This window comes from Priceomyces carsonii (assembly GCF_900007245.1).
Source record: "Priceomyces carsonii strain CBS4050 genome assembly, scaffold: Debaryomyces_carsonii_scaffold_1, whole genome shotgun sequence".
Taxonomy (NCBI): Eukaryota; Fungi; Ascomycota; class Pichiomycetes; order Serinales; family Debaryomycetaceae; genus Priceomyces; species Priceomyces carsonii.
In genome coordinates this window covers 1,342,444-1,367,199 of record NW_026946674.1, presented here as the reverse complement: position 1 = coordinate 1,367,199, position 24,756 = coordinate 1,342,444, and the positions used below count along the sequence as shown (strand labels likewise).

Below are 24,756 nucleotides of genomic sequence, written 5' to 3'. Positions count from 1 at the left end.
CATGCTAATATAATATAACTAGTTAAAAATAGTTTATCATGAAGACTTGGCCAATGCTGAGCATTCTGACAAAAAGTCATTGGCTGTAAGAATCTCTGTACTACCATAAATAACTTTCTTGGCAGGTTTATTCGGCTGCGTGGCCCATTCTTGTAAATTTTGATATTCTATGTAGTTCCCTCCGCCTATCACAAAGACGAGAGCCTCTTGGTAGAACTGTCTTTTTGGAGGTTTAGAATGACCACCTCTTGACTTTGGATCTAAATACAAATAATCGTCAGTGATTTGAACAGAATGACTAGAAGCATTTGTAGGATCCATTATCGCTTCTGTGATGTTAGTGACTGGTAATTGCTTTTTGTCTGGAATGAAGTTTTTTATCTTAGAAGCAAAAGATGACAAACCCTCTGATATTTTCCCTTCTGTTAATCCGTATAACTTCGAGGATAATCCACTCAAGAGCGCGGATGCATTTCCATTGGCACTAGAACTTGAAAGATGCAGGGTTCCAGAAACCTCACTCGACGATGATAAGTTAGTTAACTTAGTGAACTCTTTATATTTTAAAATAAACTTGAGCGGACTCAAATCAATACCTGGATATGTTTCCGTGAACAAGTTTTCAACTTTTTTTATGAAATCCTTGGGCAAATCAGTAATTAAGTTTAAAATAATGAAAGTCCTCAATTTATCAATTGAGTTATCTCTTTTTGAGTCAGCCTTGAAAACCTCAAGAAACTCCTGTTGAGCTTTTGGGTCATGAGCATTTTGCTCAAGCTCGAAAAATCTATCTAAATTTTTCGCTTGTAATTCACTAATCAATGAAGCTAGTATTTCCATATGCATATCCAACGTTGCCTTTCTTGCTGTTAATAATGGCAATGCCTCCACTGCTTGTTGAATATGAGCAGTATCATTATTAGAATTTGGATCTATGTCATTAAGGGACGTTATGCCAGTTTTATTTGTGAGATCTTGAGCATCTTTTTTATATGAGTTTAGTTCCGTATCTGCATTTTCAACTGCGTCCGGAAAAGGCAATTGAGAGTACTTGTTCCAAAAGAAATCCTTTGGATCAATGTCGTAGCTCTTATTCACGGGTTTTGAATCACTTTCTGAATACTTTTGGATTTGGATAGTATTCCTCTTCAACTTGAAAACATCGCCGACCATACATTGATAGATCCAAGAATGAGCAAACATGGAGGCCAAGTCCACATTACGATCAAGGAGAATTAAAACTGGTCTTTGTTGGAAGGACTGGCTGCTCGAATTTCTAGAATTACTCAAGTAGTCTCTCAACTTCATATCCAACTGAGAAGCAACAAATTCTGCTGAACCACCCAGAGGACACCGAATAATTGGAATGGATCCTGAAGTTATAATTAAAGATAATAAAACTTGAGCAATTTTATCAGCCGTTTCATGAATTTGATCTTCTGTTGTATCAGGACTATTGAACTTCGTAAAAATTTTGGGTAGGTCTAGTGAGAAAAGATTTGGCTCTGTAACAATATAGTCGAGATATTGGTCATAAACTTGTTTGATTTTAGATGCCTTACCTGAAATAGATACTTTCTTTGCAAAATCTTCAAGTAGCTCTCTGTGAATTGCAGAGGTAAAGTTGATGTAGAAGGTATCATACTTGTCATTATTTAAGTCATCTATGATAATTAATATGTTCTCGATATTTGGTTCAACAAAATAGATTGCTGGAACATCAGGTAAAGGAGATCTTCTTGCTTTGATCAAAGAATGATATGTAATTCCACACTTAATCAACCCATTGACCCTTAAGACAGATGACAATATGGCTTGTGATTTAGAGTCGAGTATTAGGACCTTCCAGATTATCTCTTCATTCTTCGTTGCTAAAGTAAGATCGGCGGACCCATCTTTATTTAAATGGAGCATGCGCTCAAGAATCGCTATCTGTCTATCTCTCAAACTTGTGTCATCCATTATAGATATCTGGTTCTATGTCTAATTAAAACAAACGTTACTGATGTTATACGTGTTTTTATGAATTAGTTGATAGTTTGGTCGCTTCATTAAAAATCCTAGACTTCCTAAACGGGAATGAACTCGAACTACCTTCGATTATAATATATAATTGACTTACAATACTTCACTTAAATATATGATGTTATTACGCTATATATTACTACATCATTCCAGGCATTCCAGGCATTCCCCCTGGTGGACCCCCAGGAGCTGGACCACCTGGACCGCCCCCACCTTCCTTTAAGGAAGACCTTCCAGCTTTCAAGAGCTCGTCACAAAGTAGTAAATTAGACGCAATACCTGTGGCAGCCGAAATGGCATTCCTAAATACTCTAAATGAGTCCCAAATACCCTCTACAGTAGGATCAATAGGCTCACCTGATCTTAAGTCGATTCCGACGACTCTGTCTTCAGCTATTTCATCTTGGCAATTAGAGATTGTCTCTAACGAGTCTAACCCAGCATTAGCTGATAAGGTCTTTGGAACTATAAGCAATGCTTCTGCAAATGCTTTAATTCCAGATTTATTCCTACCCCTGAGCGACTTGTTCTTCGAATCCAATAAATGATTATAGCAGCTCAACCAAAATGCTCCAGCACCAGGCAAAATTGAATTGTCTTTGATGACATTAGCGACTGCCCTCAAACCATCTCTGATTGCATCCTTGGACTGTTGCAAAGTATAGCTGTTAGATCCCTTGATTAAGATCGAAACCGATTTTGGATCTTTGTTTTCAGTGACGTAAGTAAACTTATCTTCGCCAATAGAATTTTCATAAACTAAGCCAGAATATCCTAAAACTTCTGGTGTTAAATCTTCAACAGAGTTCTGCGCTTCACCACCACATATTAACTGTAATCTTTCCATGTTTCTTCTTTTAGCTCTTCTGAGGGCCAAAATACCATTTTTCGCCAAGACATCTAAAGACATAGGGTCGATACCTTTTTGATTTATAATCACAAAGCCCTTATTCGAGTTCAATTCGCATACTTGATTCTTTAAATCGATTATTTTTTTCAACTTTTCATCAACAAAACGCCTTTCCGATGCAACTAATTTTTCTCTCTGTTCAGCAGACGAATAAAAGAAACCCGAGTTGACTTCTGTCTTCTCGTACTCTAATGAAACATTTAAGATCAACACATAAGCATTTTCGACTCTTTTTGGCATATCAGGATGTCTTGTTCCATGATCTAAAACTAATCCTTTAACTAATTCGGTATCTTTGGCACTTCCAAACTGCATTGTCATGATTTCAATCATATGCAAATCTAAATTTCTTTCATCTGCTTTCTTCACATTTAATACAGCATCAGTTACTATTGGTGTTAATACCTCTGTTAATTCGCTATCAACTTTAGTAGCGAGAGAGGATCTTGCCACTTGCAAGAGAAATTCTCTATCTATGTGCTCTGGTGTTTTTTTGAACGTGTTTAAAAATTCTAAAGATTCATCTCTCGCAACGTCGAAACCATCTACAACTACTCGTGGGTGAACACCCTCGCTGACAAATCTTTCAGCTTGTTTCAATAATTCACCTACCAATAAAACCACGGTAGTTGTTCCATCACCAGCAATCTCATCCTGTGCAGTTGCTGCTCTTGCAATCATAACTGCTGTTGGATGCTGGATTTGCATCTCTGTCAATAAAACCTTACCATCCTTTGTTAATTTCAAGGCACCTGACCCATCGACTAATAACTTCAATGTTCCCTTTGGCCCTAAATTGGATGCAAGCACTTGCTGTAAGCCCTGAGCAGCTGATATGTTCACTTGAAGAGCTTGTGCTCGTCTCAAGGATTCGGCCTTCGGATTTAGTAATTGAACAGCGGAGGACATAATTTGATTCACTTGATCTACCAAAGTTACCTTCACTAGTTGTCGGATTGATTCAATAGTATTCTGTTGAAGAAAAAAAATGAGAATCGCGTTTGTATGCAGTACGTATATATCCATCTCAACTAAGATATTAGGTACTAGTAAGATGCTCCAGGAGGGCCCTTGGAGGGTGAACGAAGATAAGGTAAACGAAGGTTATTGAAAGTAATAATAGGATAAGCTTTTGTTTGTAAATATATATAATTTAATCAAAGTTGTTTTGTACATACTATAGTTCATTGAAGTATATTTCTATAATATTGCAAAAAAGCGTAAAATTGCGACCACTTTTGAAGGTTCCATATACGAAGTAGTTAAGGATAATAGAGGAGAAAGTTTACTTGGAAAACCTTACTGAAAACCGAAAGAGGAATTGAAGTTTAGGCACTTATTACTTGGCTTGAAATGAGGCAAGCTACTATTTAGTTCGATGTGGTGGTTACAAGAAGATGGAATAACGTATCTTGAATAATTTTGGCTAACAAGAAAAGAACCAAAAGGAATTCATGTAAGATATCTTCGCATGCGCTTGGTGGAAGCTGAATATTCAATCTTTATTGATTCTTAAATTATTCACGTATGGGTGTTTTCAGCTGTCCCTTAGGTTAAATCGAGCTCATCTCGACATTATCATCTATCAATATAGTAATATATTTCAAAAACATTTGACATGGAGCCCTATCAGCAAATTATATTTAACCCAGCTCGAGAAGCTTTATCAAAGTACTACGATGATAGGGAAGTGCTCATACGGTTATGTAGAGATATCAATTCTATTTCTAAGAAGGTCATATTTAGTGGACATAGAATAAAACATGGATGTACTGAAAGTTCCATAAATGACTTGTTGAAGGAAAACTTCGACATGTTAAGTGGAAAGATACATAAATTGTATTTGGGTTTTAACGAGCATGCACAGCTTGATACTTTGAAATCCACCATATCCAATTCGTTGGAAGAAATGATAGAAGCATTTACATTCATATATTTTTTGATGACGGATAGTATATTGCCATTCGAAAGGTTTATGATGATTGTGAAAACGATGATAGCGGGATACGAGCCTTTGAAGCAAGATATTATAGATGGCCTGTTGAGCATGCTCTTATCCAAAAGGAGTGATGTGGATGTTGAGTTGAATTTCAATATAAACTTCATTACTTCTGGTGACTACTTTATGGGGTTATTTGATCTATCAGGAGAAGTCATGCGTTATGCAATCTCCTACTTGATGAATGGAGATAAGATAAGCGAAAAGAGCTTGTCCTGCTTGTCGTTCATGAAAGTACTTCATTCACATTTCACTGAACTTTTTGATATATACCCCGATTTAGGCACTTCCAAGGGTATATTCTCTAGGGGCGGACATTCTGCAACCTCAAAAAAACTACAAGTGATGGAACAGTCAATATCGAAAGTTGAGACATTGATATGTGATGTATGTATCAGAGAAAAAGAATTTCATCAGTTTTAAAAATAGTTCATACTAATCTCTACATCTTTTTCTAAATAGAACTTATTTATATACGCGGAACTGGTCCTCCTGGAGAGGTATCAGTTCTAGCTGTGAGAACTTCGCAACCGTCTTCAGTAACCAACATCATATGTTCAAATTGAGCCGAGTATTTTCCATCACTCGTAGCTGCAGTCCAACCGTCAGGCCACGTTACATCGCTATATGTTCCAAGGCATATCATCGGCTCTATAGTAAACACCATACCAGGCTTCGCAACACCAACTGCCTTATTCTTAGCATAATGAGGGATATCTGGCTGACAATGGAACAATTGGTTGATGCCGTGGCCACAATATGTTTTAACGACAGAACACCCATTTTTAGTAGCATGTTCTTCAATAAAGTTACCCAAAGTACGAAGGATTAAGCCTGGTTTGACCTGCTTGATTGCTAAATCCAAGCATTCTCTAGTGGTCTCAACCAACCTGACTATGTCCGGATTTGCCTTAGCTTTGTCACCCACGTAGTAAGTCTCATTAAGATCAGAATGCACGCCCAAGTAGTAGATGGAAACGTCTAAGTTAATTATGTCACCGTCTTTCAAATGAGTCTTATCTGGTATTCCATGGCAGATGACTTCATTGACAGATGTGCAGAAGGATTTGGGAAAATTAAAGTAGTTTAACGGAGAAGGATATGCATTTCTTTTGATACTCTCTTTATGAAGAATAGCGTCGAGATCATCTGTGGTAATCCCCGGCTTAATATGAGCAGCAGTCGCATCCAATATTTCTCGTCCTATTTTACCAACCTTCCTCATCTTTTCTTGATCTTTGGGCGATAAAATCTTAATCTTGCCAAACCTATCATTCTTTAATTCACTTAGAGGCTTACCATTTAGCGCATAATCTGGCAACTTAATATGCTTCGGTATAGGTCTCTTTGGTGATAACGGATAATGAGGCCTCAAATCTCCTGTAAAATGAAAATTAGGAAAAGGGTTGTACAGCTCATCGGTCCCTTCTTGATGGATCGCCTTATGAGTCTGCCAACTAGACTTAAAGCATGTCTGATCACAAAAAACACTGGTGATTCCTTGTTTAAGACAAATTGGGCACTTAAGCTGTGACTCTGTTTCTTTCCCACAGGATAGTGAAGCACACGTAGCCGTCATTTTATTAAACGTAAATATAAATCGAATTTGTCAAATTTAGCAGAAAAAATTTATTTATTGTATCTCGTGATAGTTCCTACGATAGACTGAATGAAACAGTATCTAATTGCAACTATAAAAATTGAAAAAGAAATATATGGAGGCATCAATTTCATTCTACGAACCCACGCCTAAGTTCTCTGGCCCAAAACTCAATGGCAACAAGTCCCGGAGATATACCTTTTGATATGTCGAACCATCATCACTAAACATGAAAACTGGAATGTCTTCTCCAAATTCTCGGATGAACTGTCTACAGATACCACAAGGGGATATAGGATCTTTAGAGTCGGATGATATTGCTATCGATTTGAAACGCAGGTGGCCCTCCATCTCTAGAAGTTAGTATACCGTCATGACTTGAATGTAGTTTCCTGCCTCTTACTTACTATGCTTTTTGTAATAGTCGTTCTTTCTGCACATATACATGCTCCGTATGAGGCATTTTCAACGTTTGCACCTGATACATATTCACCACTCTCTGTAATTAGCGTACAGCCAACCCTTTTATCGTTAGTAGTGAACAAAACCAAGTTATTTGAGAACACAATAAACACGTATTATTAGATCGCAATAGAATATGAAGTAAGATGCTTCTTTTTATAAGCTCTTACTAACGAAATGACGTACCTGAATTTAGAATATGGTGAATAGGATAGATTTCGTGCTGTTAAGTCAGTACATGTTCTTACGCAATTGAACGGTTTCAAACTTACCTTCCAAGCATTTTGTTTTCAATTTCGCAAATTCACTATCTGTCAACTCTTTATGGTCTTTATGGATAAAGGAAGCACCCATATTCCTGCTCTTTGATACCTGACGTAGACTTGATGTCCCTATCGATATTTGCATTAAAACCATCTCAGAAATATCTCACGTGATTATATAGATTTCTCTCTCGCCATTCTCAGTGGCAACGATAGAGCCAAGTTCAGTTTCCAAATTCATTAATCTAAACTAAAGAATACGGAACACTAGTTAGCAAACTCATCCAATTATAAGTTTAGATTGAATATTGAGTAGATCTCTTTGTCATAATAGCATAATAAAAGAGTGAGAAATGTCGACATTGGAAGAAATAGAGAATCAAGAAGACTTAATAGATCAAGAGATATTAAACTCGGCTACGAGTGATATTAGTAATAGGACCAAGCTCTTGGATAATGATATCAGGGTGATGAAGTCCGAGTCTCAGAGATTGACGCACGAGAAAACAGTCATGTTAGAAAGAATCAAAGATAACCAAGAGAAAATTAATAATAATAAGCAATTACCTTACTTGGTGGGCAATGTCGTTGAATTGTTGAATCTTGATGCCGAAAAGGAAGCTTCAGAACAAGGTGCTAATGTTGACGTAGATGCGGCTAGGTCGGGTCAGTCTGCAGTGATCAAGACATCTACGAGACAAACGATTTTTTTACCTTTAATTGGATTAGTGGATCCTAGCAGTTTGAAGCCAAATGATTTGATCGGCGTTAATAAGGACTCTTATTTAATATTGGATACCTTGCCTTCAGAATATGACTCACGAGTTAAGGCGATGGAAGTTGATGAAAAGCCAAGCGAGGATTATTCAGATATCGGTGGTTTGGATAAGCAAATCGAAGAGTTGATTGAAGCTGTAGTATTACCCATGAAACAAGCAGAAAAATTCGTGAATCTAGGAATTAAGCCTCCAAAAGGTGCTTTGATGTACGGACCTCCAGGAACTGGTAAAACATTATTGGCAAGAGCATGCGCAGCACAATCAGGCGCAACTTTTTTGAAGTTAGCAGCCCCACAACTAGTTCAAATGTTTATTGGTGATGGGGCTAAATTAGTGAGAGATGCATTTGCTTTGGCTAAAGAGAAAGCGCCCACTATCATCTTTATCGATGAATTGGACGCTATCGGTACCAGAAGATTTGACTCAGATAAGAGTGGAGATAGAGAAGTCCAAAGAACGATGTTGGAGTTGTTGAATCAATTAGATGGGTTTGGGTCTGATGACAGAGTTAAAGTATTGGCAGCTACGAACAGAGTCGATACCTTGGATCCTGCTCTTTTGAGATCAGGTAGATTGGACAGAAAAATAGAGTTCCCATTACCATCAGAAGAAGCTAGGGAATCTGTCTTGAAGATACACGCAAGGAAACTAAATTGTGACAATAATTCTGTGAATTGGAGAGAACTTGCAAGATCAACTGATGAATTCAATGGTGCACAATTGAAAGCAGTGACTGTGGAGGCGGGTATGATTGCATTGAGAAATGGCAAATCCATTATAAAACACGAGGATTTTGTTGAGGCCATTAGCGAAGTGCAAGCAAGAAAATCAAAATCTATAAATTTTTACGTCTAGGTAATAGAAATCGTTATGTATTATTGTATAAATGTACATTAAATTAGCGAATTGATGCCAGCAAGCTTAATTAAAATCGAGTAGACACAATACGCCCAATGCGGCAACTACTTTAAAAGTATTCAAGAACTCTTCTGTGCTTTCTTTAGCTCTTCACGTAGTTGCTGTGAAAATTCATCTTGGTTATCATCATCGTCCCAATCTTCTTCCCACAAGTTTGACGGAGCTGCTTGGTTTGGCTCACTACTCCATTTAGAATCCTCCGGGAAATCTTCGAACTCGTCGTCCTCCTCTAAGGTCTTAATTACTTTATTTTCTGCTGCATTATCCTCCGACGCACTAGATACTGGATTACTAGACATTATTAAGAATTAAATATTGCCCTTTTAGATTTGTTCTTAAATGATTCTTGTTATCTTAAATTATTCTTTACTGGTGGCGTAATCTTCTCTTAAATAAAAAAACGTACACAAAATCAGGCACTTATAAAAAAGATTTTTATGAGAAGAGATAATCGGTTGTAAAACATCGAATTCTGTTCATAAGTCTAACAATATACACTAAGGTTGGTTGTATAATAGTGTAAGGATCTATGAAGGAGGTACTTGTTGATGAGACACCCAAATGTATTAAAGGGTTAGAGTTTGGGGCGCTATCAGCCAAGGAGATCATTGCACAGTCAGAAGTTGAAGTGAAGACCAGAGATCTTTATGACTTGGAGCGAGGGAGAACAGCGAAGGAATATGGAGCATTAGATCCTAGAATGGGCATAAGTTCTAACAGCAATGAGTGTTCTACATGTCATGGGAATCTAGCGACCTGCCATGGTCATTTTGGTCATATCAAGCTTGCTCTCCCTGTGTTCCACGTAGGATTCTTTAAGGCTATTATTCAAGTTTTACAAAGTATCTGTAAGAACTGTGGATCCATCTTGCTTGATGAGCAAACCAAGCGTCAATTTTTGAGTGAGCTTAGAAAGCCTCATCTTGATAACGTGAGGAGAATGAGAATATTGAGGAGAATCTTAGATCAATGCAAGAAACAGAGAAGATGCTTCAAATGCAAACATATTAACGGTGTTGTTAAAAGAGCAGCAAGCGGTGCAGGTCCTGCAGCATTGAAGATCGTTCATGATACTTTTCGATGGATCGGTAAGAAACCAACTCCTGAGAAGGAATTTTGGGACAAAGAGTTCGATGAAGTTTTTTCTAGAAACCCTGAATTGGAAAAGTATATCAAAAGAATCTACGACGATCTCAACCCTCTCAAGGTTTTATATTTGTTCAAACAGATCACTCCCTCAGATTGTGAATTAGTAGGTATTGATTCCGCGAGGGGTGGCAGGCCCGAGACCTACATTTGGAGGTATTTACCAGCTCCTCCCGTTTGCATAAGACCATCTGTGATGATGGATGCGCAATCTAATGAAGATGACATTACGGTGAAGCTTACTGAGATTGTCTGGACTTCGTCTTTGATCAAAGTCGGAATAGAGAAAGGCATTTCAATTAATAACTTGATGGAGCAGTGGGATTACTTACAATTATCAGTTGCTATGTATATTAATTCAGATGCAGCAAATCCTGCACTCTTGCCTTCTTCTGGAGGTAATTCCAAGAACTCTAAACCAATTAGGGGCTTCTGTCAAAGATTGAAAGGTAAACAAGGTCGTTTCAGAGGTAATTTATCGGGTAAGAGAGTTGATTTTTCAGCTAGAACAGTTATTTCACCTGATCCTAATTTGAAGATCGACGAAGTCGCTGTCCCAGATAGAGTAGCTAAAATATTGACATACCCTGAAAAGTGTACGAGATATAACAGGAAAAAATTGCAGAAATTAATCCTCAATGGTCCAAAAGTACATCCAGGTGCAAATTATGTCATGAAGCAAAACGAATCAGCGAAAAGAAATTTAAGATTCGGTGACAGAGTTAAATTGGCCAAAAATTTGCATATTGGTGATGTTGTTGAGCGTCATATTGAAGACAATGACATCGTTTTATTTAACAGGCAGCCATCGTTACATAGGCTATCTATTTTGTCTCACTACGCGAAGATTAAACCTTGGAGAACGTTCAGGTTGAACGAATGCGTTTGTACACCTTATAATGCGGACTTCGATGGGGATGAAATGAATTTACATGTCCCTCAAACTGAAGAAGCAAGAGCAGAAGCAATAAATTTGATGGGTGTAAAAAATAATCTTTTAACTCCCAAATCTGGTGAACCTATAATTGCAGCAACACAGGATTTTTTGACAGGATCGTATTTAATCTCTCATAAGGACTCATTCTTTGACAGGGCTTCTTTGGTGCAGATGCTAAGTATGATGTCAGATGCAAATACTCATTTTGATTTGCCTCCTCCTGCGATATTCAAACCCGTTATGCTCTGGACTGGTAAGCAGGTTTTCTCATTATTAATTAGACCAAGCAAACAGTCTAATATTGTTATTAATTTGGATGCGAAAAATAAGACATTCACCCCTCCATTGACAGGATTTCCAAGTGAGATGTCTCCAAATGACGGTTATGTGATTATCAGAGGCTCAAATATCTTGAGTGGTGTTATGGATAAAGCAGTGTTAGGAGATGGTAAAAAGAATTCAATTTTCTATACGATATTGAGAGACTATGGTCCCGATGCTGCAGCAAATGCAATGAACAGAATGGCAAAATTATGCGCAAGATATTTAGGTGACAGAGGGTTCTCTATAGGTATCAATGATGTTACACCCGGTTATGACTTGAAGAGAAAGAAAGAGTTAATGGTAGAGCAGGCATATTTAAAGTGTGATGAGTTGATCGATTTATATAATAGGGGTAAACTAGAAACCCAGGCTGGTTGTAATGAAGAACAGACCTTAGAAGCAAAAATTGGAGGTTTATTGTCCAAAGTTAGAGAAGAGGTCGGAGAAGTTTGTATCAAGGAACTAGATTCATTAAATGCACCATTGATCATGGCAACCTGTGGGTCGAAGGGATCAACATTAAATGTGTCGCAGATGGTTGCTTTGGTTGGTCAACAAATTATATCAGGGAATCGTGTTCCTGATGGTTTCCAAGATAGATCATTGCCTCATTTTCCTAAGAATTCCAAGACACCGCAATCAAAAGGTTTCGTCAGGAATTCATTTTTTAGTGGTTTAACTCCAACTGAGTTTTTGTTTCATGCCATCTCTGGTAGAGAAGGTTTGGTGGATACCGCTGTTAAGACCGCAGAGACTGGTTATATGTCAAGAAGATTGATGAAATCTTTAGAGGATTTGTCATCTCAGTATGATCAAACAGTTCGTAATTCATCTAATGGAATTGTCCAGTTTACGTATGGTGGTGATGGTTTGGATCCTTATGACATGGAAGGTGATGCGAGACCTGTCAATTTTGTTCATCAATGGGACCATGCATTGAATATAACTTTCGATATCAATGAAATTGGATTATTGCCATACCAAGTGATTGAGCTAGTCGACTCTGTTTTGAAACCTCTCGAGGAAAAGTTGGTTAGATATGACAATTCAGGAAATTTGTTAACAATAGAAAAATCATCCGAAATTGAATATATAGACCAAAATGATTCAGAACGAGAGTTTTATGCTTCTATCAGAGATTTCACAACCAAAAAGGCCCAAAAGTTAGCTGAAATAAGAGAAAAGGTAAGCATGAAGGCATATTTCAGACCTCCGTACGAAGATGAAATACTTGAGGATGACGACGAAACCCGTCTTAATACTGCAAATCAATTATTAAAAATATCTAAGAAGTTGATAATTAAATTTTTGGAGCAGTGTATTTATAAGTACGCAAGGGCTAAAGTTGAACCTGGTACTGCAGTTGGGGCTATTGGCGCTCAATCAATTGGTGAGCCGGGTACTCAAATGACTTTGAAAACATTCCATTTTGCAGGAGTTGCATCTATGAACGTTACTTTAGGTGTGCCTCGTATTAAAGAAATTATCAACGCCTCCAAGACCATTTCAACACCAATCATCAACTCTGTGCTTGTGAATGACGATGATGAAATCGCAGCAAGAGTTGTTAAAGGTAGGATTGAAAAAACTTTGCTAGAGGATGTTGCATACTTCATTGATGACGTCTATAAGAATGATATGGCGTACTTGTCGGTAAAAATCGATCTTGAAACAATCGAGAAATTGCAATTGGAATTGACAGTTGACAATATAGCTCAAGCGATAGTTGATGCTCCAAAACTTAAAATTCAATCATCAGACATTTCAATTACAACCGACAACAGGATCAATATATTAGTTTCTCATATTGATTCCAAGAATGATGATTCTCTTCTTAATAAAGCTAACGATTCTTCATTGTTTTTTAAGATGCAACATTTAAAGAGGTCATTACCTGGTGTTTGTATCAAAGGACTCCCTAATATATCCCGTGCAGTAATTAATATTAATGATAAGAACAAGCGTGAGTTGTTAGTAGAGGGTTATGGTCTTAAAGATGTTATGTCAACGGATGGTGTTGTTGGCACCAAAACTTTTACCAACCACGTACTTGAAATATTTGAAGTTTTGGGAATTGAAGCTGCACGATCATCTATCATCAGAGAGATAGATTATACTATGAGTAACCATGGTATGAGTGTCGATCCTCGTCATATTCAATTGTTAGGTGACGTTATGACCTACAAAGGAGAAGTTCTCGGTATCACGAGATTTGGTTTAAGCAAGATGAGAGATTCAGTCCTCCAATTAGCATCATTTGAGAAAACAACTGATCATTTATTTGATGCTGCATTCTATATGAAGAGTGATAAGATCGAAGGTGTTTCCGAGTGTATTATCTTGGGACAGACCATGAACGTAGGGACTGGTGCGTTTAAGTTAGTCAAGTCATCGAATTTTACTGCAGATGACATCAAACCAAAACCAGTATTATTTGAAGCATTGTGTACATAAGTAGTTAATGACTATATCCATAGTACTTGAATCTCTCACGTAGCCTTGTCTCACTGTGATATATTTACATACGTATGATTATATACAGGCCATGATAAATGGTAGCAGAATTCTTCAGCTAGGGGCCCACGAACTTCATTACTAGACAATTGAATGTCTTAAGACAAGGGTATCTCCTTACTTTCGTATAATATGCTTCGTAGGAGCTAGCGAGAGGTTCTCTCTTTTATTGTTCTCTATTTTTGACGAGGAGTTTATGGAGAACTTAATGTTTTCATCTTGTCCGATTAGGTAGAACTGTGTATAACGATTTAAATGTTTCACTTGAAAGTGTTTGTTTTCTCACTCATCAGTAAAAAAACGAAGCCCATTGACATCAACTAAGAGCCAAAATAATAGCTTAATATCAAGTCTCTAAGAGAGGCAAACATGTACGATGAAAAATATCAACATGACTATCCTAATTCACATTATTTGGCAAATTTGAATAACCTTAATAGAACAAATCAAAGTATCACTTTGAATCGGTTGCCAACTTTAGGTGAAATTTTAGCAAACAGAACGAAGCTGCCAGTTGATTTGTATACATTCTATTTGTTTATGAAAGGAGTTGAGCATAAGGTGGATTACGTGGATTTCTGGTTTGATTTAATAAATCATTTAAACTTGTGTAAACACTATGTGCAAGGGTTGAGAGACAGCATCGCTAGACATTCATCGGTCAATGAAACTGGTTCCCATTATAGGAACTCAGTACCCCTTCTGGAGCGATCGAAACACAAGTCATTGAGTTCGTCTATTCTATTGGATTTAATAGCTAACGATAATATTTTAGAGGATAGCGATTCACATAGATTATCACAATTCTTGAGGGGAGACATCAATGTTGACAACCTAGAGCCGAAACTAAGAGACATGATTAACCAGTATAATGAAGAAAATGACGAGCGCAGGCATTCGGCAGGAGTACCGAAAACACCAACTAGCTTTAAAAGTAAGAATGAGACATCCTTTTCGAAACCACCGTCAATACAAGAAGCGAAGAGATTGTCATCGAATTCAAAATTGTTGGATGACATGAGTTTTGATGACAGCTCACTCATTGAGAACCAATTAGATATTGGTCAAGCGAGTAAAGCGGTCAATCCCAGGTACAAACCCCTTGATCTGTCACCTGAAATCAAAGATCAGAAAAGGGTCTCTTCTATAAACCCTTCATTATTAGAAAAATTGATTAAGCATACACCGGGGAGCTCAGAGCATCAATCATTCATTACCAGAAATAATTTAAAAGAATCATCACACAACCTCTTGTTGAAATATTTTGTAACTGATTCTGAGAAGGACCTAGATCTCCCTGAAGGTCTCAAAACTCAAATCATCAATGCGATTGAGGTGGACGGTCGAGACGATCCAGACGTATTTAATAACGTGAAACTCTACATATTCAGCAAGATTGAGCACGACCATTTACCAAGATTTTTAAACTTCATGGCCATCAGAAATGTAAACCATTCAAACAGTGTCAGAGTAATTTTGGGCTTCTTCTTCTCCCTCATCGGCTTTTGGGTTGGCTTCATATTTGTATTTTTGAACTATAGGAAGTCGTTGAGGCCAGTCATTATAATACCTTTTCTTTTGGGATTTTATTTTCTTGTGTCGTCCATTTACTTAATAGACCCAATATTGGCTTGGTTTGGCTACAGCGAGTCCTTCATCAATCATCGATCTTTAATCAGAATAAGAGAACCATTTATTTATAAATTGTTACTAAAGAGAAGTCTATGGGTGGTGTTCCTTATATTCCTCTTTACTGCCATCTTTACAATAATATTTAGCTTAGTTCCAGGTCGTCGCCTATAAATACACAATTAAATTTTGAATTATCTATCAAGCAGCGCTCTACAAGCATGAATACATTGTTGGCAGAAAATTACGTATATTAACACTAGGTAGATACTGTTGGAAATCCAAGCAGGTCTGCGGACGCTGCTTTGCTAGCTCCTATATTTTAGAACTAACTGTGTAGGACGCAGAGCGATTACTCCAAAAATGCCTCTCTCTTCTCGGCAATTCTTTGTTGTCTTCTTTCTCTGGCTGCTCTGTTTCTCAATCTTCTGGCCTCAGCTTCGTCCTTCAAAGCCTTTTCTCTTTGTGCTTCTGCCTTGGCTTGGATGACATGCTCAACCAATGCTCTCTTGTGCTTGAAAGTGTTACCCTTGGAAGCCTTGTACAAGCTGTGGTATAAGTGTCTGTCGATCTTACCAGCATCTCTGTACTTAGCTAAAAGTCTTCTCAAAACTCTCAATCTTCTCATCCACAAAACTTGAGATGGCATACGTGCTTCTTTGGTACCCTTTCTCTTACCGTAACCAGTGTGTCTACCCATTCTCTTTGATTCAGCAAGTGCTCTTGCTCTGGATCTAGAGTGAACTATAGATGGCTTCTTGACAATGGTTCCATTACGATACAATTTTCTGATGGCTTGACGGGAGTTAGCACTAGCGATTTCGCTGGTCTCATTAGGATCTAACCAGATCTTTCTCTTTCCGACACCAACAACGCTGGCTGCGAGTCTCTTCTGTGTTCTAAGATTAGCCATGGTAGTTAATATGTTTAACTTTAAGAAAAAGATTTAGCAGTGAAAAGATTTTGCTTGAAGTAGAAGGGGGCGCTTTGGGAAAATTTTTGGAAGTGCGGCGCATACTGTCGTGTGAAGACCCGGGCGCCGGCCCTTCTCTAAAGTGCGCACGAGCGTAATTGAGCGAGGTTGACGATAACGAGAAATGCCGGATAAATATCACATGTCATATCACATGCCATATCACATGCCATATCACATGATTAAGTTCCCATGATGACCTGTATATGATCTGGTATATACAGAAAGGATATTCTGCGATGAGAGCCAGAGTTTTCATTAGAGCTCGAATATAAAGATAGGGAAGTGACAAATAGATTTGATATTTAAAAAGTAATCATGGCTAAATCACTCAGATCTAAGTCGAAATTGAGATCCAAGTCTTTAAAGAGGAAAGGAGAGTTCTCAAAGGCTGTTGATGAAAGAACAAGACGACTCGCGGAGAAGTTAAAGCAGACAGATGAAACACAACAGCATCCGGAGAAGAGTAAAGTGCAAGAGATGGAGCTTGACCAACCTAAAAAGATAAGTACCTCTGGATGGAGGGATTCTAGGAAGCAGTCATTCAAAAGAAAGAAGAGCACAAAGAAGACGCTTAGGTTTTAATCAAGTTAGCCGCAAGACGGTGAATAATTTACAATTTAACGAAGCCATAGAGAGAAAAGGAATCGAATATTCATTAAACTAGGTAACTGGAGTTATGGCTTGTAGTCCTCGTAGCCAGTTTTTTCAAGCTTGTCTACTTTGGTCAATACTTCTTGTTCCATGTTATTTAAGTACAGTTTCATTTCCTTCTGCCATTTATAGTCATAAGCACCTAAAATTCTTATAGCCAACAATGCAGCATTAGTACTATTGTTTATCGCAACTGTAGCCACAGGAATTCCTCTTGGCATTTGTACTATAGAATGCAAAGAGTCCACTCCGTCTAAGGAAGAGCCCTTGATAGGAACACCAACAACAGAGAGCGGAGTCATTGCTGCAACCATACCTGGTAAGTGAGCAGCACCTCCAGCTCCCGCAATTATAACCTTCAAACCTCTATCTGCCGCGCTCCCAGCATAAACAGCCATTCTATGGGGCGTTCTATGAGCACTTACTATAGTCAATTCAAATGGAACGCCAAACTTTTTTAAGATATTAGCACCCACTGACATTACTGGTAAATCAGAATCTGATCCCATAATTATACCGACAAGAGGTTTCTCTTTAGGTGCTTCCAAAGAGGTTGGCACTTCTTTAGAAATTCCTTGTATATAATTTAATCGTGATTCACAGTCTTCCATTGATGATGACACAATATTTATGTGACCCATTTTCCTATTTGGCCTCGTAGATTTACCATAGAGATAAACAGATGAATGCGGAGTCTCTAATGCCCTTCTACATATCTCGAGCTCTTTATTTGGTTGCTTATCGCCTAGGACATTTAACATAATTGAATTTGTGTTCGAAGTTGCAAGGCAAGTGAAACCCTTTGGCATCGGTAATCCAACTACGGCCCTTACATGAGCTTCGAATTGAGAAGTTACACATGCATCAATAGTATAGTGTCCAGAGTTATGTGGCCTGGGAGCAATCTCATTAATCAATATATCTCCATCTGGTAATAAGAACATCTCAATCCCAAATATACCACATCCAGGGAAAGTCTTCACAGCATTTTGGGCTAAAATAGAAGCATTAAACTTGACCGTATCAGAAACTCTCGCAGGAGCATAAACTATATGACAAATATTATCCCTATGCACAGTTTCTACTATAGGGTACGAAAAAACTTCTCCTTCCACTGATCTGACTACCATAACAGCCAATTCTTTCGTGAAAGGACACCATTTCTCGGCATAGAGAGGTCTATCTGCCAAAAATTTCAACGCTTCGGGAATATTTTCTTTGGTCTTCACAACATAATTACCTCTTCCATCGTAAGCCATGGTCCTTGACTTCAACATAAAAGGATAGCCATATTTGTTTCCAACCTCTTCTAACTCATTTTCATCATTTGAGTTTATCGCAGTTGATTGGGTAACAGCAATTCCATGTTCAATAAGATGCTCCTTCTGGAGATATTTATCTTGAATTAGCTTTATTGTTTCTGGCAATGGATAAATCTTTATTCCTGTTTCCTTGGACACAATATTCAATGCTTCCACATCGACGTGTTCGATTTCTACCGTAAGAACATCACATTTACTTGCTAATTCTCTAATAGATTTCAAGTCTGTGAATGATCCATCTACATGATCATTGTGAGCATTAATTTGCTTTGCGGGAGAATTGGGAGCATCCAACACGATTGTCTTTATATTCAAACGATTCGCAGCCTCTACGATCATTCGGCCCAATTGACCTCCACCTAAAATGCCGACAACTTTGCTATCCATTTTGTCTTCCTTGTCAGGTTGTGAAAACTTAGACAAATGACAAAAAAAAAAAAGTCTAAAAAATCGATGTCATTTTAATTATTTTAGACCGAGTCAAAAACTGAATGCAAAAAAAAAAGTTGCTACGCAGATAAAGAATGAATTGAAGGGTCGATAAAGTAAAGAAAATGAAACATCGCAATTAAGACGGTTTAATTAAGTTAGTAGACTAAGAGTTCCATGTTAATGAAATAGAGAAATTTAATTTGATAATCATACATTGACTATGGTAGTAGAAAAATTGATGTCTAGGAAGGCAGGAAGCTGTTGGTTCAGAGGATCAAAGATCTTGAAAAAAGCTATCGTTATCAAGTAAACTTTCTTCTGTAGGAACAGACATTAAGTCCATGTTTGCTGATGGATGAAAGAATGCTGGCTGTTGAAATCGCGGAAATGGTTGTTGTTGATATGGTAAACTTGTATAGTTATTTGTAGACACATTGCTCTGAATGCATTGCTCCTGTACAGGTAACAACAGATTAGCAGGGAAGTCGACAGGGTTAGGTGCTGCCTGAATTGGTTGAGCGGGGGACGGTGATTTCGGAGCAATGAAGGGCGGCGGCGGTGGGTGTAATGCAACCCCTTGAGAAATACTGTTTTGAGATACTTCTGATGCAGAGCCGTTCCAAGAATTAGATCGTTGACTGGACTTTGCTGGTAGTGACAATTCTGTTGTTGTAGTAAAAGCTTGGCTGTATTCGCTAACCTTAGCAAACTCCCAAAGGAGCACTTGTTTAATGTTTTTCTTTGAGATCATGTTAGTAGTCTGTCTTGGGTTGACTTCATAAACAATTTGCTTGATAGTCAAACCTTTAAATGCAACAGCAATTTCAGATTGAGATTTTCCCACAATTTTATTTAAGAAATATTTCAAAAACTTCAACAAAAATGGCTGATCATAATTAACTATAGTGTCTTCGATAAATTTCAATACTTCATTGCCAAAAGAATATATACTAGTGTAAATAGCAAATTGCCTGGATGTTTCACCAGTAACTTTCAATCGGTAGTTAGATTTGAGTCCATCCTTTATTAAACACTCTAGCGGCATTTCAGGTAACTGGACCCTCGCCATGTTATGAAAAATAGGAATACTAGAATCTTGAAAATCCTCTAGTCCGGGGAATCTTAATCCGTAGTTTGCATCAGGATTTAACTTGAGAAGTTTTACTTCTTCATTAGATTGACTAGTTAAATATGTGTCTGTCAATGATACTGGATCATAAAGTGAAATAAAAAAATTATCAATGAAAACCTTTGTACCATTCATTATTGGTGATGTGGATGATAATGTATGCACTGAAGACGAGGAAGAAGACGACAGTGACTTGGAGCGTTTAGAAGATATAGGATGTGTGGCACTGGGGTCTTCTGACCGTCTCTTCGATAACTTGCTTATTCCAAGAGACTTGTTTAGGTTTATTTTTGAAAATATTGACTCGAACTGTTTCTTGTTGTGGAGCAACTCTTCCTCGCTGCTGAACTTTGGCCCTTCATTAATCAACTCAATGAGATCCGGATTTTGACCCATGTTCTTGATAACTTGAATGTGGCTCGATACTTGCTTCCTAGATCTAAACTTGCCAGTCTTCATAAATATGTAGTCAGAAATGAGCTCATTTCTGCCGCAGGTTTTTCCACTAAGTTTGATCTTATTCAAGCCATTTTTAGGAATTATTGCCAATACTTCCTGAAACGCATCTTCAACATCATCAGACCAAATTTCGTTGTCTTTCGGCTTGGTAGCAGGATATATATTCTGATCATTGGAGCAGGAAGCCGAAGGGTTTTCTAAAGAATTAAGAGGCATAGAACCAGTGAAAATATTCAAGCCAGGTATCCTTCTAGTAGCTGATTCCGGTTCTTCGGAGTCAAGATCGTCCTGCGATCGTCTTTGTTCCAATGTCTTGGGAGTCACTATACCAAGCATATTCCTAATCGGCGTCCGCTCATCATCCTCTAATTCATTATCATGATTGCTCTCGTGTTCGTTTGCAATATCGGAAAAGTTTGTAGATCTAGGCATTTCTTGTCTGACTAATAGCTCCGATTCATGAACTTGATATAATTGTTTTCCGTCACTATCGAGAGCAACATCAACAATCAAGGGTAGTTTACTTCTGCCTTCCCTAATAGGAGTTTGCACTGGGGTCTTCATAGCTGTTTAAAGTGAGAAGACTTGCAAACGATGACTTTGAAATAAAATAAGAGAGCAGACCTAATGTAGCTGCCTCTGTAAGAATGCAACGTTCTTGTTACAATCTGATGTTTAAAAAAATCAGTGTAAACGAGTTTAACTCGAAAAATATCAAAGGAGTGTAAGGTTTAGTATTTTAGATAAGTGATGGATTGATTCACAAAGTCTTCTATCTAGATGAAAACTTCTTGAATACACTAATGTTATTGACCGCTATGTGTTTGTTGTATAGTTAAAGGAAAGAATGAAGTAAGTAACGCTACTTTCTAAATTGGCGTACTTCTCTGGTATCGATGCCCGTTTAGTTGGATATAAAAGGAATGAATGTTGACAACGGGTATTGCTCTATACTACACAGTAAATGTGGTCTCGACTTTTTATCTTCTTTTAATCACTTATCTCACCTTCACTTTTTCTGACTGCTTTACTTCCTTATTCTAGTTTCAACTGCTTCTGACACGATCCTTGTGTCTTTCACAGCTCGTTACTATAGATCACCTTCTAACGTAAACCTCACTATAAAGCAACAAGTGCTCAACTTCTTTTTAATAATTTATCTTGAGTCCCTTTTGCTGAATACTTGACTGTGCCCTTGCCTCGCTGATCTCCAGTTTGTGCCTGATGCTTGCTCTCGCTGGTATACTATCGCCTGTTGACTTTTTACTCAAAGAATCGTGTTTTTGTGATAGATACGGAAATAAACGAATCTGGACCCAAAAAATTTTTTGCTGCAGGAACACGGCCCGATCAAAGGTATTGTATAATGTACATATAGTGGGGGCCAGACGATGTGATAGAACGTCAGAAAGAATATTTAAGGTAACTATAGACAGCCTATATGTAGAGGAAGGCTAATCTGGTAACAACACCGAACTAGTTGGCTGCAATAGGGAATACCGTTGACATCGTGAAAACATCAATACCGTCGATCCTGTATAGACTCAGGGGCTCAAGAAAAACGATTTGTGAGGAACAGCTGAAGTTCACGGTTGTCTTCTTCCGGATTAGGAAAGTCTTCCACTTCGCTGAGATCGTTCTCCTGCAACACCTTTCCAGGGTAATATTCCCGGAACGAGAAGCTTTCGTTGGAAGTATCTATGAAAGGCAAGTGGAGTCTCCCGTTTTGGAAATCATTATTAATGTTAGCCTGGTCTTTTATCATCTGGTGCTGTAGAGAATTAAATTCTTTAATCCATCTTTTAAAGTACTTATATATATTCACCGAAGGTTTATTTTCCTCGAATATTATTGCTTCAAGTTCCCTTATATCACCGATCCATGCTTCTATTGACGTATATTGGTAATGAGCATTTCTATTGATGATTTCCTTCATTCCAACAACGTTTTGATTTTTAGGGATATAATTTTTAATGACGTGAGTCTTATCATATCGCATATTTAATTCGGCAATGATAATATCAATATACTTTTTAAATGGAAAGTATACTGTATCTATCATGGAAAGGTCTAACTGATTTATGTCCTGTGAAATTCTTTGTCTTGATATTGTATGCTCTGACAAACCCATCACTTTTAAAAGGTCCTTGACTAGATAGCTTGCAAACTCAATTTTATCATTTATGACATCAAGGGTGTTATTGCCGTATAGAATTGAACTAGTTCCTAATAAGTTGTTGTTCTTTCTTATCAAAGGGGCTCCTTTTTTCAGTTCTCGTTTCAAACACCAGTATCGACAAATTTCGTTGCTTATCTCTCTAATCTCATCCCAGACAAGCTCCTTCGATCGGTTAGGTACATACCCCAAGTCTCTTAACATTGCCAGCTTTGATTGAACAGAGAAGCTAAATTGGTCCTCAACTTTCAAGCTTATTAAAGTAGAAAATAAGATGTCACTAAACAATTTTGGTGCAATAGGAGTATCATTTTCTGTTTTCCATTTGAATATATTAAGCTTATTTGCATTCTTTTGATTTTTGGTTAATTTTGCATTTTGATCGTTCAAAATCTTAATGTCGCGAAAGAATAGCCTTGTTTTTTCAATACCAAGTACTACTTCGCCTTGGTCCCAGTGAGCTGGGCCATGCCTGTCGCAATACGATCTCAAAGACGATTTATTAGCGACAGCGCCTTGAAGACCTCTCGTGAATTGCATATAAAGACCAGCTCTTTTTGCACACGTAACATGGTAAGCTTGAAAGCAGTTTTTGTTCGAGCATTGAATACAAGCGCCAACTCTCTGCCGACATATATAACAAGTTAACTTCCATCTGCTTTTGGGTATCAAATCGACTCCTTCTATTGGCTCCATGTAAACAGGGTTTGCAAAATATAGTTCATTTATCCATAGAGCACATACAACATGACTCCACAAACTGTTGTCTAACTGTTTAAATGCGCCTGTATGGCTTGGACAAAAGACACAATCAACTTGCCTATTTTTACTGATCATGCACTTTCTACATAGCCATTGACCTTCAGGAATAAATGCAATACCATAACATTCTTGGTGTACTGCGATATCACATCCATCGCAAAAGACTATTGCATTTGAATTATCGCAATCGCTATCGTTACATATGGCACATTTTTGCTCGTAAAAAGACCCATGGACGATGCCGTCATCATTACCGTATTTGTCATTACTTTGTTCCTCGTCTAAAGTGTATAACTTACTAGTTGATTCATCATCACCAGTATTTAAAGACTTCATTCGAAGTTCTAGCTTGTCCCATTCGTTTTCCAAAGTTGTTATCATGATTTCGAACACTTCTGGCGTCAATTTTATTATATTTTTCAGCTGTTGATTACGATGTTGTAAATACAAATGGTCTTGTTCATCCATATCATACTCGACTTGCTTCTTACTCCTTTGCAAAACTTCCTCTATGCTTTTCTCATTATTCAAAAGAGAGAAAGGTCGAATATAAGTTTCAGCTTTTGTTTTAGAGCTGATTTTACCTGGCTCTTGAAACCCGTAGTCAGTGATTACTTTACTAAACCTAACTTCATTTTGGGGGCCATCTATATTATCTATTAATTTGAATCTTGGTTTTTTCAAATCTAAATGCACTTTTGAAGTTGTGGTGCTTTCGTTGACTTCATCTTCTCCATCTTTTAAAACAAACACCTTCAATTGTTTTGTTTCGTCTAAGTCTGGATATATCTCAGCTAAATCTCGCTCTTCTCTAGGTTTCGAATTGTCAAACAGTTCAGACGAGTTACCTTGAGGATCTATCAAAGACCCTTGAATTGAAAAGCTCATATGTCTATTGTGATGATAATTGATGAAACTATCATCTTATAGTTGATTTTATTTTTTTAGAAGCATTATATGCACGTCCGGGATAGACTTTTCATTGATGTCTTTATTCTTATGATTGATAGTAGAATCACTACCAATTAGAGCTTATAAGGCAATGTCTTATTACTGAAGAGGAAAGAAGGCATTAGTTAGTGAATGGTAAGAAGTGAGTCTTTAGTATGTGAAATTTTGCCCAAAAAAATAGCCATATTTCATATATTTCGCAGCAAAGAAATGGAAAAAAAAAGGAACTGAACTTTATTCTACTCAAAATGTTTGGATCAACATAACAGATCAAAACTCATGTTTCAGGGAAATAAATTGCTGATACTTCATGCATCCGCAAGCTCATAAAAACATGAGAAAAATGTAAGATTGATTAATATATCCTGTTCTAGTTCATCAAGAAGACAAGA

At 37.5% G+C, this 24,756-nt stretch overlaps 14 protein-coding genes across 14 annotated transcripts; 5 read left to right on the top strand and 9 right to left on the bottom strand.

The window, feature by feature from the left end:
* Positions 1-36: 36 nt before the first annotated feature.
* On the bottom strand, positions 37-1,962 carry PRCAT00000756001 (syntaxin-binding protein; the record flags this gene model as incomplete). Its single annotated transcript, XM_062956669.1, has 1 exon — positions 37-1,962. One exon carries the CDS (start codon positions 1,960-1,962, stop codon positions 37-39), a length of 1,926 nt encoding a protein of 641 aa, XP_062807587.1.
* Positions 1,963-2,164: 202 nt separating this feature from the next.
* Positions 2,165-3,844, bottom strand: CCT6 (chaperonin-containing T-complex subunit; the record flags this gene model as incomplete). The annotated part of the gene is made up of 1 exon (XM_062956668.1): positions 2,165-3,844. One exon carries the CDS (start codon positions 3,842-3,844, stop codon positions 2,165-2,167), a length of 1,680 nt encoding a protein of 559 aa, XP_062807586.1.
* Positions 3,845-4,553: 709 nt separating this feature from the next.
* Positions 4,554-5,357, top strand: PRCAT00000754001 (uncharacterized protein; the record flags this gene model as incomplete). Its single annotated transcript, XM_062956666.1, has 1 exon — positions 4,554-5,357. The coding sequence occupies one exon, from the start codon at positions 4,554-4,556 to the stop codon at positions 5,355-5,357; it is 804 nt and encodes a 267-aa protein (XP_062807585.1).
* A 46-nt stretch (positions 5,358-5,403) lies between these two features.
* Positions 5,404-6,513, bottom strand: PRCAT00000753001 (methionine aminopeptidase; the record flags this gene model as incomplete). Its single annotated transcript, XM_062956665.1, has 1 exon — positions 5,404-6,513. The coding sequence occupies one exon, from the start codon at positions 6,511-6,513 to the stop codon at positions 5,404-5,406; it is 1,110 nt and encodes a 369-aa protein (XP_062807584.1).
* A 156-nt stretch (positions 6,514-6,669) lies between these two features.
* PRCAT00000752001 (cytidine deaminase) lies at positions 6,670-6,885 on the bottom strand (the record flags this gene model as incomplete). The annotated part of the gene is made up of 1 exon (XM_062956664.1): positions 6,670-6,885. The coding sequence occupies one exon, from the start codon at positions 6,883-6,885 to the stop codon at positions 6,670-6,672; it is 216 nt and encodes a 71-aa protein (XP_062807583.1).
* A 727-nt stretch (positions 6,886-7,612) lies between these two features.
* RPT5 (proteasome regulatory particle base subunit) lies at positions 7,613-8,893 on the top strand (the record flags this gene model as incomplete). Its single annotated transcript, XM_062956663.1, has 1 exon — positions 7,613-8,893. The coding sequence occupies one exon, from the start codon at positions 7,613-7,615 to the stop codon at positions 8,891-8,893; it is 1,281 nt and encodes a 426-aa protein (XP_062807582.1).
* Positions 8,894-9,015: 122 nt separating this feature from the next.
* PRCAT00000749001 (proteasome regulatory particle lid subunit) lies at positions 9,016-9,255 on the bottom strand (the record flags this gene model as incomplete). The annotated part of the gene is made up of 1 exon (XM_062956662.1): positions 9,016-9,255. The coding sequence occupies one exon, from the start codon at positions 9,253-9,255 to the stop codon at positions 9,016-9,018; it is 240 nt and encodes a 79-aa protein (XP_062807581.1).
* A 230-nt stretch (positions 9,256-9,485) lies between these two features.
* PRCAT00000748001 (DNA-directed RNA polymerase III core subunit) lies at positions 9,486-13,817 on the top strand (the record flags this gene model as incomplete). The annotated part of the gene is made up of 1 exon (XM_062956661.1): positions 9,486-13,817. One exon carries the CDS (start codon positions 9,486-9,488, stop codon positions 13,815-13,817), a length of 4,332 nt encoding a protein of 1,443 aa, XP_062807580.1.
* A 429-nt stretch (positions 13,818-14,246) lies between these two features.
* Positions 14,247-15,680, top strand: RAX1 (Rax1p; the record flags this gene model as incomplete). Its single annotated transcript, XM_062956660.1, has 1 exon — positions 14,247-15,680. The coding sequence occupies one exon, from the start codon at positions 14,247-14,249 to the stop codon at positions 15,678-15,680; it is 1,434 nt and encodes a 477-aa protein (XP_062807579.1).
* A 178-nt stretch (positions 15,681-15,858) lies between these two features.
* On the bottom strand, positions 15,859-16,419 carry RPL19A (60S ribosomal protein eL19; the record flags this gene model as incomplete). The annotated part of the gene is made up of 1 exon (XM_062956659.1): positions 15,859-16,419. The coding sequence occupies one exon, from the start codon at positions 16,417-16,419 to the stop codon at positions 15,859-15,861; it is 561 nt and encodes a 186-aa protein (XP_062807578.1).
* A 378-nt stretch (positions 16,420-16,797) lies between these two features.
* On the top strand, positions 16,798-17,064 carry PRCAT00000745001 (uncharacterized protein; the record flags this gene model as incomplete). The annotated part of the gene is made up of 1 exon (XM_062956658.1): positions 16,798-17,064. One exon carries the CDS (start codon positions 16,798-16,800, stop codon positions 17,062-17,064), a length of 267 nt encoding a protein of 88 aa, XP_062807577.1.
* Positions 17,065-17,156: 92 nt separating this feature from the next.
* On the bottom strand, positions 17,157-18,842 carry ADE2 (phosphoribosylaminoimidazole carboxylase; the record flags this gene model as incomplete). The annotated part of the gene is made up of 1 exon (XM_062956657.1): positions 17,157-18,842. The coding sequence occupies one exon, from the start codon at positions 18,840-18,842 to the stop codon at positions 17,157-17,159; it is 1,686 nt and encodes a 561-aa protein (XP_062807576.1).
* A 319-nt stretch (positions 18,843-19,161) lies between these two features.
* On the bottom strand, positions 19,162-21,039 carry TEC1 (transcription factor TEC1; the record flags this gene model as incomplete). Its single annotated transcript, XM_062956655.1, has 1 exon — positions 19,162-21,039. One exon carries the CDS (start codon positions 21,037-21,039, stop codon positions 19,162-19,164), a length of 1,878 nt encoding a protein of 625 aa, XP_062807575.1.
* Positions 21,040-22,027: 988 nt separating this feature from the next.
* Positions 22,028-24,301, bottom strand: PRCAT00000742001 (uncharacterized protein; the record flags this gene model as incomplete). The annotated part of the gene is made up of 1 exon (XM_062956654.1): positions 22,028-24,301. One exon carries the CDS (start codon positions 24,299-24,301, stop codon positions 22,028-22,030), a length of 2,274 nt encoding a protein of 757 aa, XP_062807574.1.
* Between the last annotated feature and the right edge of the window lie 455 nt (positions 24,302-24,756).